Source organism: Xenia sp. Carnegie-2017, unplaced genomic scaffold (assembly GCF_021976095.1).
Source record: "Xenia sp. Carnegie-2017 unplaced genomic scaffold, XeniaSp_v1 HiC_scaffold_14, whole genome shotgun sequence".
Taxonomy (NCBI): domain Eukaryota; kingdom Metazoa; phylum Cnidaria; class Anthozoa; order Malacalcyonacea; family Xeniidae; genus Xenia; species Xenia sp. Carnegie-2017.
The window spans coordinates 5011119-5024167 of NW_025813447.1; the positions used below are offsets into that span (position 1 = coordinate 5011119).

Consider the following 13049-nt stretch of genomic DNA (forward strand, 5'->3'; position numbering starts at 1 on the left):
AATTTTTCTGATTTTTTGCGTGACGATTGTCATTCATCAAAGGAACATGAAGTTTAACAATGAAGGAATTCTATAGATACTTTTTTGAGATATTTGAAAATTTCGGCTCTACCAAATTTCTAGAATTACCAGCTTTTTAAATTTAAGACGTTCGGAGTTTGCAACTTTGATGTAAAAATTACTTGTTCAGATTTGATCAAAGTAAAATTTTCTCATCTTTATAGCTGTAATTATTCATGATAACTCCCAGACCATTTCATAAGTCGAACTAATTAAAAGATACAACACTATTGGCAACATATTCAGCAACAAACTTACACAAGGCGGGCTCAGAAATAAAATAATTTCTTATTTCTAAATTGCTACCATGCAAAACAATAGAGAATAGTTTGTTCTTCTCTAAAACAATTAGCTATACACGACGAATTTGTGCGCGCGAACCAAGAAACACCTTAAGTCCTTAATGAATCATTGTGCATACGCCGTTTACGTCGATTAGACTTTTGGGATATTGCTGACTAACAAATAAGCATGAACAAAATTTTAATAAGTTTTGGTGCTGATATTAAAAAGCACACAGATTTTATGCAAGCATCTTTCCGCCAAACAGTACAGTTAAACAGATTTTGCTTTTGTATCGCGCGAACAAATTCGCCAACTCAAAACGGGCTTAAGAACTAGTTGTTCAAAATGGACACGGCTCAACATTATATTAAAGCTAACTCCAACTTGGATGCCCAAGTTCAACGTTTCAAGTTTTGCCTCTTGGTCATAAAGTACCTCTCTCTTACACTGTGCGTGTGTTTAGTGGTTAGAACATAACACATTTTTAACATTAGGCTGAAAGCAGAACTTTGAACAACCAAGTTTGAGCTAGACGAAAATCTCGGACTTACTAGCTATGCTTCAAAAATACTGAAAATTTTAACATATTTTATCGTGCTCGAGCGAAAATGACGATTTTTGAGCATATTGATTATAGGATGAATATATGTCAATCATTAAATCAAGTTTGTTGGAGTACATATTATTTACGATTGCGTCTATGACGTGGTCTTCAGTTCTTTACCAATTTTGTAGCCAGCAATCTTATTCCAGTCCAAGCGAGTTCTAGTCACAGGTAACTGGCGCCGAAGGGCTTTGAAAGTCGTTTGAGACATTGTACTGTAGTTCTCCGTTAGAGCATTCTGAAATTGGAAATTCATTTTAGGATTTATCAATATCATATCACTCCTGATATAGACACTAGACAGGAGTACATAATTACTGAAGTTTAAAATCTGTTCACTCCTGATAAATACACTTAGACTTGAGTAAAAAAGGACTCAAGTTTCTACATTAGAGAACTTCTGATAAAGACATCAGGCTGAAGTATATAAGGACTCAAGTTTCAACATCAGATTACTCTTTACAAAGACAATAGAAAAGAGTACACACAGAGTCTAGTTTCATCAAATCTCACCATATAAAACATAACAAACTGGAGTATGTTTGGTCTCATGTTTAAACGAAAATACACCAGCCTGGTACACGCATCAGATCATTTCGTGTAAAGAAACTAGTCTGGAGCATATGAGATGTATAACCGAAGCGAATAAACATTTAAGTTAGACTCGCGATCTGAACTTGATATCGAAAACTTGCTTCGAATAATGATTTGAGTGAAGCCATATTTAATAATCTTGATAAAGGCAGAGAAACGCAAAGCCGTCTATTTTAGCCAAAAATATAGCAAATTTTTCGTACACGTTCATTTTTTTTGTAAATCAACTTCGACACTTCAAACCGACAAGCGAACACTTAAAAATTTAAAAGACAAGAAATGTTATACCACTATGAACGTATAGGATGCCAGGTTCAATAAATTTACCTGAAACTTTTCCTCTTCAACTCCTATAACATCAACAATACTCCGAGCAGTTGCGCTTTCACTCTGAGGGAAAATCAAATTACACAAACGAATAAATACAAGCCGAGAAAAATACCTACGTCGAGAAAAATAAATAAAACCAAACGAAACTCACAGTTATTTTAATGTCCGATGTAATTTCTTTGGACGAAACTAGCTGGACGTTGCCATCTTCATAGTAATGAACCTGATTAAGAAAATTGCCATATGAATCAAAACGTTAACAGACCATTTTTAGAGCTATCCTTTTGCACACACCAATAAGCCAGATTCATATTGCGGAATATTCGATGTAGGACTCGAAATTTGCGGTATCCCTCGATATGCACTTGATACCAGATTTTTATTTTGGAGTCTAAACATCACTGGTTTAGTATCCACATTGGATACCATAAAAATGGAAGTGCATGCGAGATTCATAAGTAGGATCTTGGTGAAATGCTTGGCAAAACCAGATAAACAATAAAAAGCAGTACGGTTTAGTCGCCATTGTAACGAAATGAAATTTGATTAAGGTTTTCCAGGAGAAGTTTTTCCCTGTTACACGAGATAACAACATACTTTTATAGGCTGCTAGCTGGTAAAAACGTATTTGTGCAGAGACACGTGTATCTGATGAGGTATCTACGAGCAGCATGACGTCTTAGCAATGTTTGATTCTGACATTAAAGAGGCTGATTATCCACCATATAAACTGTCATTTAAAATATACATTTAAATATTCATTGGTCGAAAATTTACGAATTTCTTCTTTTTTTTCCTTATTTGAACAATCAATAGTTTCTTCATATTCTCAGTCAGGGGCGGATCTAGAGTATGTCAAATCCGTCGCGCGACTGATGTTTGAAATTCAAAAATTACCTATTCATATTAATTAAAAATTCATTAATTATTCTTACTTTATTATCGCATTTACTTCGTGATAAAAATCCAGCTTTATTTATTATTGAAAACTAATGACTAATGCAATGAATATCTCGTTGGTAACCAGATCAGTTGAATTTTAATTGACCTGGAATAACCGACTGATAAGCGGGGTGGCTTGACTGGTTCGACTGATAAAGGAGTCTATGAACGCCAGAAACGCTATTTTATTGGTCAATGGCCAGATCAGTGGACGATCTGGAATAATCTCGACCGATAAGCGGGGCGGCCGGACCTATAAGGGAGTCTACTTGCTATCGTGTAATTGGTTCGTTTAAATTTTTGTCTTACTGTGATTGGTTTGACCGATTTCGACTGATAGCCAACTGAACTAACACAGTCAAGCTCACTGTCTGAATTGAATGTTTGATCGTTTTATGGTAATTTTCTAAAGCATGATAGAAACTAAACTACAATCAGATGGAATTTATGGAAATCTTTTACAAATTCATATATTGACATGAATGCTGCTTTCTAAATTGGGAATTTTTTCAAGAGGGCGAAAAATTTATGGATGAATTGTAAATGCTTGGCAAAGACGATCTCGCGAGCGACATTTCAGTCATTGATGTTCAAAAGCAAGCCAACATTGTTTTGAGTTTTATCAGCAGAAATTTACATCCAAAATCGTAAGTAAAGGACAACTGAAGTGTATGCATGAATGTATTATATCAAAGTCAATTTATGCGAGTGTGTGATGCGATTTATGTTAATATGGCGTATGGTAAGCAGATTGATGCTTCTAAAATTGTTGTTGCCGAGGGACTTTTAGCTATGATTTCTTTAGTGCTTGGGGAATCGTGACCGTTATATGGCAGCGAAATCCTACATTCCTTCAAATATATTTCAATGGACAAAAAATCTGTAGCCATAAGGCGCCATACTTATATTTACTTTATCATAAACAAATGTTTGGGGCTTTTCAGTTAGATCATTGATCATTCAATCATTGGACAGTTATACTACATATTAAGATTTGAGAAAACTAACATTGATTACATGAGAAGCTGTTTACTATAACTTGTGATTTTGAGTCTTCTGATCCATGAAGCTTTTTATTTTGACAATTTGACTGGAATGGTATTAAACCTTAGTATTTCACATACATGAAATGTTGTCCCATGTCACATATTGTCCCCTTTTCTAACTGAACACCTCATGTAGAGATGTAAAGGTGTGTTAATCTACGGCTCATACCAGATTGTTTGCCATAAATTACAAAGGGCTATTGATGTATGAAAAGCATTTTCTATAAAGTAAAAATGTCTTCCTATGTATGCAGATAAACCTTGAAATTTGGCAAAACAGCAAAGTATTTTTCATTATCACTAGGTAATTTTTCTGATGATCATATGAAAAGATATTTATCATAACCAGTAAGCATGACACATGAACCAATTTTAACATTCATGTAATTATATAATTAAAGACATGTTGGTTACATTCTGTTTGTATTTGAAAATACAATGCTACTAGTGATTGCTATATAGCACACCTTGCAGAAGATAATAGTCAAGTGAAATGCCTAATAAACATTTATGGCATTAAGCTGTCCTTAACTGCAAATTTTCACACTGATAATTTTTGCTTAATCTTTGGCAGAAAAAAATTTTGAATTTTTTCTCAAAAGGTGAATTTGCTGGCACTGATGTGGAGATGGGTAAAGAGTTACAATAAACTTGCATGGTTTGAAGTCTGAGCTTTTCTATATCTATGAACTGTCACTTGTAGTACCAAATTTCTAACTTAACTCATTACATAGAGGTTTGAATGGGGGTCTCTAGGGGGTTCTATGCCTGACAACTTGGTAGAAATTTTTGAAGACTATATCTGTTTTTGAATAGCATTATTATAAAATAAATTTTACGTTCCTAGACATGCTAATGAGCCATATATTTGGCATAATAATGAGCCTAAATATTTGGCAAAACATTCAAGTATTGTTCACTTCATTTTTTTTTTGAAAAAAACGTAAGCAAAATGTGTTGTTTTTACGCAAAAACGATGCCCACAAAATACATTTTGTAATGCTCTAAAACGATGAAAATGGCATTTTTAAGGCTCTGAAATTCAAAATTTCTCAGGGGAGAATGCCTCAGATCCCCCCAGGTGCGGAGCGCTTCCAACGTTTTATGACTGCTGTTTGAAAAATCCTAGATCCGCCCCTGTTCTCAGTGTATAGTGTAATTAAATGGCATAAGTGCAATTATTTTCATTAGCTACTTTGATTTTATATATGACACACTATAATATCAAAATTTGGGATACCAAATTTTAATTTGGTGCAAAAGATTTTCACACCTTCGTACCCATTTGGATACTTGCTGAAATTTAAAAAAATGGTCGAAATTTCAAGCCCTGCGATGTGAAAATGAAACAATTCAATGCGGCCAGGCTTAAGGATTTCGCAAAATTTCGACATCATTGAATTTTCATATTTCAGAATAAAGTCAACCGAAATTTATTTTCGGTCGGGTCCGACCGAAATTTACGAAATATCTTTCCACCCTGAGCCATAGTTCGTTTCGTTTTCTACCATCCAATGGAAAGCACCCTAAATGTGTTTTTATTAACGGGCAACAAAGCAAACACAATTGAAAGCCATATGTCTATTTTAAAAAACAAAAAAAGCCCGAAATGAAAGGATAATTAAAGTGCTTAAATCGTATTTCAGCATTTTTGCCATTTACATAGTTCAGGCTACTTTAAAAATTTTGTAATATACTTTAAAGTTTGAAAGTATGATTTTGCTGGATTTTTTGCCACTCAAAGGATGAAAAAAATTAATCATTTCTTCGCTTGACAGACAGTATAAAAAAGCTGGTAATTAATGTTACTTTCAACAAAATTCGTCTATTGTCTAATTTAAAATTGGATGCATTTTAACAAGCACGACACAATAGCTATGCTTTAAAGATGATAAGCGTGTTCCTGATAGGACGCCAGGTCTTGGTTCTCGCCGTAGATTTTTTAATATAAAATATATTGCCGGTATGTTTAAAATCTTATAAACTATCTAAATAGCCCTTTTGCAAAAACATGATATATGCACTATAAGAGTGATCAAGACAAATTTTATGAAATCTGACAACCAATTTAGGCGAACCTGTACTTTAATAATTCCTTTCAACTGGGAAGTTTCACCAGGACCTTTGAATGATATGGACCATTCTGCCCTCAGTCGACCATTCCTAAACATTTACAGTACTAGGTAAATACAACAGAAATGGTGTTTTGAATGCCAAAATACAAACAAAACAAAACGAAGACCTCCAGGAAACCAAAACATGAAAACAGATTAGTTTATAAATAATCGGAATATAAAGCATTCTTAGCCCTTGAAATTCCCAAAATTTCACCAAAAAGCTAATATACATCACGTCCATAAAAATTTGACTTGCTTGTTTGCTATCAGCCAGTGTATTTCGTTTACATTGCTGGAAAATGTCCGACAGTACTTTTGCTAGGAAAGTTTTCATAAAATTATTCACAGGAAATATAGCTTTACATCCGCAGGAAATTTTTTGAAAATATGGAGTAGATTTCAAATACATATGCAATAAAACATTTTCCAGATTACATTGTAATCTGTATTATGTAAAGTAAACAATACCATACGGAAATTCACAGGCAGCCGCTGAAAGCGATGAGCGAAGGCTTGTTTTTACTACATATAAACGAATGTTTTCGCTGGAAACATCTACTTTTGAATGAGGACATACAACATGCAAAGCTGCAGGCGCCGAAGGGGGTATATAAGGCGTAGGCTCTAGAGTGAATCATAACCATCACGACTTGTAAAAATAAGCGGGAAAGCAAGATTGATTGAGGAGCAAAATTTTTTCGTGCGTGTGTTTTTTTGTTCTATTGATGTCCGTCGTTTTTCCACCATATCAGTGTTAAGGTGCTAGTTGCGATGGGGAGGTCAGCTTAGGATGTCAAAACACGAATCCTAATCTCGACCCAAGGAACAGACCTGGTGCCCGGACCACCCCTGTGTCAACCCAGTAAACACCTAACCATCCATATGGTAAGTAGATTGAACTACGTGCTAAAGTTCGCTGCTAGGAATTGTGAAATGTTTTCACCAGACCTATGCAACAGTCGAGTTATGGATTTACCGAGGGAGTGGAATGGTGCACGCCCAACCTATCATTAGTTAAAGCATGAGTCTCACGGTAATGCTTAGCGCGCTCAGCCACAAATAGATAGCAATTTCCAAGGCGCCCAAAATGGCGGCATATTTGGTTGTTATTGTAACAATATGTCTACTTATATTACCAAGTCTGGCACGTTAACATTAAAGCGCGGTTGGCCAAGAATTGAAAAAGAAACAAAGAGTTAAATTGAAGGAAGATATCATTTTACATTTGGTTAGCCTAGGATGCAATCCCTATAAACTACGAATCGGATATCGCTGACATTAACAAAACAAACACAAACAAAACATTAACGTGATACTCAAAGCAATACCATGCACGATTGTCGTTCGACAATAATGCCATTCTAAGTTCGACATAAACAAGAAAATAGCTAAATTCCTCAGGAAGTGGCAGAACACGAGACTACGTTTAAGTAAAATACACGAAACTTACCAGAAGTTCTGCGGCTGAAACTGGTGATCTTCGCAGCACGCAATTAAGGAAATGTTCCCATTCACATTTTTGCCGTAAATCTACGCAAAGACAAAATCATTCGTTGAATATTACCACAAAATGTCAAACATTGCAACTTTAAGAGTTTGAGAAATTAGATACCCCAATGTTCATAGGATAGAAGAGATTTTCATTTTGGATACGAAATATCACAGGCTTGGTATCCATACGGGAAACAATAAAATCGTATTTACAAGATTCATAGGATCTTAAAGAAAATGTTTTCAAAAGAATAATTTTTCGAACTTAGTTTCATGATTTCCAAGTATGGCTTTTCTCTCGCGAGTGTCAATCATGATCTTTCATTATACAAAACATAAGCCAACGGAATTTTGTTAGGTTCGTTTCCAAAATAGTTTTGGTTGAAGCCATCAACAAAATGCACAGTTATTTAAATTACAAACATGTCATAAGTTATTTTATTCTCTTGATAGTGCTCATCCAAATTCGGTAGTATGCACCATCTTGATAGTACCATCCGTAGTACCCATTTGGATACTGTTCAAAAGTTTAAATTTTAAGCGCAGGTTACAACTAAATGTTCGTAAGATGCTGGGGCCGGTTGCACGAAATTTGGATAGCGTTATCCTTTGGATGGTAAATTTTCAAAAGTGTAAAAAATATTTGTATTTTCCTTATGACAAAGAAATTTTGTTATCTTAAAAGCAATACTTTCTTTCAATGATTGCTCAGTTCAAAACGTATATTTTCCTATTTTAGAGGTCTTTTTAAAAGTTTAAAAAAATTTGCTATCCAATGGATAACGCTATCCAGGCTTCGTGCTACCGGCTTCTACATTGTAAGAAATACTTCAAAATCCGTCAAACACTACGTACAAGTACGTCGCTAAAACATACTGTCCCAATTTTCGCCAGCATTCTACAGCTACGAATTACATGTATTATAATCCACCTCGCAAAATTAGGTAGAACTTTCAAAAATGCAGAAAAGCAACTTTCACCATCAGAGATGTTAGAAAGTTCGCATTCTGTTTTCAATTTACAATGAATTTGTCAGCAGTCCTACTGTACAATTAATTGGTCAGCGGTCGTACCGTAGAAATCCCATGGGGATAATGACTTCGAATGTATTTTCTAAATTCGATGTCAAGCTGTTCACGCCAAGGTTCAGCTTCTTTGTCAACTTCGATTGTTTCTGGATTATTAGCTTCCTGCCAAAAATAACAAGAAAAGTGATTAGCCTTGCATTTGATGATGGTTGCACAAAGCAGGACAGTTACATTCACTCGACAGTTATTTTTCAATCATTTCATTCAACTCAAAGGCATAAACCTTCGATGTAATATTTAAAAGTTCTTCAAAGCACAAATCACTCAAATCTTGGAATATAATTCAACATACTGTGTTAGTTTTATGATTTAAAAAGGCTCAATATAAAAATATTTTTTGTCAAAACTTCAGAAATTTTATATTTTTCCATTTGCAATTCTGGTGAAAATTTTGTCAAGGTAAAAGGTTATTCAATTTATCAATAAACTACATCAACAAAAACCAACCTTTCTTAAGTGATCATATCGAAACTTCAACTTTGATTTTGGATCAATAAAAGTTCCATCTGGTAGCTCTCCATGTGATGTAACTAACACCTGGTAAGGATGATGAAAAAATGTAATCACAAAGATGACATTTCAGCAGTGAAAAACGAGTTGTGCCGACAGTCAATAATGAGCAAATTGTACGGATTGTGCATTATAACTTTCAGTCAGTAATCAATGGACATGTTCAGAGAAAAAAAACTTGTCAGATTATTGAAAATAGCTTAAATAAATGAACTGTAAAAGAATCTTCAATGTCAAAGTTTGGGTTACCATATACCGTAGAAAAGATAGTTTGCTACAAATTTCACATATAATAGACATAATAATAGCATATAAGTTTGTTGATGCAATTTTAAGCTGTTTCACATGTTGCTTTTATCTTTGCCTTTGTTGGTGTTGTACTTTAAAAAAACAGTCTTCAATTAATTTTGGAATGCAAGACCCCCAATACAATCAATGGCAAAGCCAGCTAAAGTTCTTGTTTAAGTTTCTCTTTTCTTTGCCTTGTAAACTTTAGGCAAAATCATTATTTGTTCAACAAAAAATAACTCCCAGTGAATAAATAAAAAAATAATAAAATAGCAGGACTATGTAAATATCAAGATGGATTGAACTTCAGCCAAATGCCTGCACAATCACCAACCATCACTGGTATATGAATGATCTCCTTCAAGGCTTAGTTCCCTCATTATTCATGATATAGTTGTAATTGTAGTAATTCGAGGCAGATATTTCATTTACACATCACAGCCGAAATCATGTGCCGCTTCTTGTTGCAATATTTGATAAAACTCATTTTTTGTGACAGACTTTCTTAATGGCAAGGATAGTTAAAGGATTTTAATCATGCATCAAGGAGTGCTTGTTCTTCAATTGCCATAATTATGTAGCAAATAAATAAAAGATGAGTTGCCATTGATGATAAGCATTCACACATATGAATTTCTTATGTCCATGAGTGTTGCAATTGTTGTGAAAATTAAGCCACATTCAACTTCTACAACAGCTCTCAACTTGTCTGCAATTAAATTGCAACAATTACAACACATTTCACATATAGTTGTAATTGTTCAAGACTTTCATCGCCCGTAGAATTACAGCAATTACAGCTACAAATACATTAATTTGGCTTTATACAAAGGAGAGATAAATTTCCTAAGTTTCTTTCAATTACAAATAACTTTTCATCACGTAGGGATGTGCCGGATCCGGATACTGTCATCCAGTAATATGAGCCCATTTGGCTTTATCCGATATCCAGTAAACCGGACATTAACCAGACAGTGGGAAAACTTTTATTATGTTTACCAAAAAAATACTAAGTATATTTTTTCACCTGAAACAGAAATTGGTGTTTTAATCTTAGTCATTCTCAGCTGGGGATTGCGATCAAAGAGATAATTTTGCTAGCTAGCAAAATTATTTGTCGATGTATAGCTAGAAATATTTGTTATTTTGGGATGAAGTAAACATGTTGCAACATTGACATATATTATATGTATATATATAATATATGTCAATATATAATTACATATAATTATAACTATATATAATTAATATAACTATATATAATTATATAACTATATGACTATATATAATTATATATGACAATGGTAAAACAATGATAAGGCACTTTATTTATGATATAGATTCAGATCTATATATCTATATCAACCAATAAGCCTAATATCCGGAACCCAGTTTATTATTTTCACTTGACCGGTATCCGGTAGACAGCCATCCAGTACTATTCAGTACTTGGCAAAGTGGTATCCAGCACATCCCTATCATCAAGTCTTCATACCTGGTGTTCGGCACCTTCAACTTTGACAGGCGTAAACTGTTCTTTATTGTATAATGCAAATGTGCTGAACATCAAAAACATAAAAAAAACAATTTGAAAAGAGCAAAGCATGTTTTTAGATTATTGTTGCAGGATCATTAAGTTTTGAGAAAGGTGAACACAATTTCCCCAAATTCTGCTGTTTTCACAACATTATCAGAGCCACCCTGCAAGTTTCGGTCCGGTTTTGTAAACTATAAAGCATTATCCTTATTCATTTCTTTAGAAATCTATTGTTTTTACAGTGAGTGAACAGAGAAATTATTAACATAGCAGGACGATATTTGCAGGCTGGCTATGCCAGTGTCACAGACAAAGCAAATTTAAGGTAAGTGATGAACCAAACTGACATGTCCTCAACAAGTGCAACAGTGTACAGCACCCCCTGATTTCATATCAATATCTATAAATTGCAGGGGGTGAATTTCTAAGATATAACATAGTTTCACGTAATGACTCAGCTAGCTTGATAAAATGCTACATTTGGGTTGAAAAAATGTTTGTGTGCTTGTGTATTGCTCAAATGAAACAGCAACTTTTAAAACATTAACAGACCACCTAGCGTTCGTTTATTAGCTACGACAGTTATATAAGTGGCTCCGTCTGAAGATTAAAAACTAACAATCAAATGAACACCTTTGATAGAAAAGAATTGCCATTACGGACTTTCGCGTAAACACGATTAGTTAGAAGAAAATGGCAATTCCATAAAACAACACGAATAATACACTTTACCTAGCAGCACCGCTCTTTAACAACGGATCGTCGTCAAATAACACTCTGACATCTGTTAAATCAAGAATATTGACAAAGTAAGGCATGTAAGCGCGAATGCAAGAGAATTTTACAGCAAACTTACCGTTGAAAACTTCGTTAAACTCGCCCGGAGGGGCGTGTTTTATAAAATCATCCGCAATGCGAAGCTAAAACAGCAAGTTTACATCGAAAAAGTCGGTGAGTAAAAAACGACAAACCGTCAGGAAAAGTCAGCCAAAGGGGTAATAAAATGTTTAATTTTAACTACCTTTTCTTCTTTAGAGATTTGTTGGTCGTAATCAGCCATAACTAAAAGTTGAATGCCGTTCCTCTCGAGGAAGTAACTATCACAACAAATATGGCGCCCCTGAGCGGAAATAGTAGTGCCGCTTGGAATCATGGGGAGAAGCAAATGTGGTATTTGGTATGTAGGTATCGTTGGTATGTTGGTAGGTATAAATATCATAACCATTAGAACCATGATTACCATCACCACATCAAAAGAAACAAACAGAAGTCCAATAGACCGTGACCAGACGGTAAACATGTGCGTAAAAAATATTTTTGCTGCACACTTCTAACAACGGATAATTTCTTTCGTAATGTTATGGAGAATAATGCAAAAGCGAGAAATTAATGTGGCCCCAAGCGATAAGTGTGCACCACTGGTGTCACAGAATAGATTACGTTATCTATTCTGTGTTGGTGTGCACAATATGCAGAAATTTACGTTTTACTCACGATGACGTCATCGATAATTATCAAAACCAAAAAATTTGCAAATTCCAAAAATTCTGAGTACCACTCGACAGACTTGAATGAAATGAGTAAAAAGTATATTACACTGTTTACTTTCAGTCACTCGTTTGTGAAGTGCCAACGAATGTTTTTTCACCATGATGCTGATTCAGCATTTTAAGTTCTTGTCTTTATACCACAAGCAGACCTGCCAACTCACCCGATTTTATGGATGTATGTTATATGTTACACTTCTAAATTTTCTATGCGCTTTCTTATTATGAACAAAAAAATCTACTTGAGTTTTTTCTGTTTGCTGTTTTTACACATTTCTTTTCCATCGAAATCTTCTGTTCGTCAGTATGTTGGTGAATACAATTCTCTGTTAAACACTCACTTGGTCTTGATTTTTCAAAATTGTTTTACTAAATACTAGTCATAACAAAAATTAAAAAAGGTTGAAAGTGTTTGAAAATCTGGTGTTCTGAAGATTTTTTAAGATATAGGTGACAGCCCATAAAATCAGGCGAGTTGGCAGGTCTGTCTGCTGTAGTATAAGACAAGACATTAAAATTCTGAGTCAGCATCATGGTAAAAACCATTCGTTGATGGTTCATAAACGAGTGACTGAAAGTAAACGAAGTAATATACCTTCGAAGTATAAAT

General features: G+C 34.3%; 1 protein-coding gene across 1 annotated transcript; it reads right to left on the minus strand.

Moving 5' to 3' along the window:
• Positions 1-212: 212 nt before the first annotated feature.
• Positions 213-12047, minus strand: LOC124434427 (F-actin-capping protein subunit alpha-1-like). Its single transcript, XM_046984321.1, has 11 exons — positions 11914-12047; positions 11749-11812; positions 11625-11676; positions 10851-10914; positions 9005-9094; positions 8543-8659; positions 7429-7508; positions 5940-6024; positions 2025-2096; positions 1871-1933; positions 213-1187 (listed from the first exon to the last, which is right to left on the minus strand). Exons 1-11 carry the CDS (start codon positions 12043-12045, stop codon positions 1044-1046), a joined length of 963 nt encoding a protein of 320 aa, XP_046840277.1. The 5' UTR covers positions 12046-12047; the 3' UTR covers positions 213-1043.
• Between the last annotated feature and the right edge of the window lie 1002 nt (positions 12048-13049).

Bases quoted from the DNA above. Each gene is read 5' to 3' on its own strand.
- LOC124434427 (XM_046984321.1), bottom strand. From the start codon at position 12,045: ATGATTCCAAGCGGCACTACTATTTCCGCTCAGGGGCGCCATATTTGT. The intron at 9,095-10,850 runs GTATGAAGACTT...CATCCTTACCAG, and splicing joins TTGAAGGTGCCGAACACCAG to GTGTTAGTTACATCACATGG. The intron at 6,025-7,428 runs GTAAGTTTCGTG...GTAAATGTTTAG, and splicing joins TTTCAGCCGCAGAACTTCTG to GAATGGTCGACTGAGGGCAG.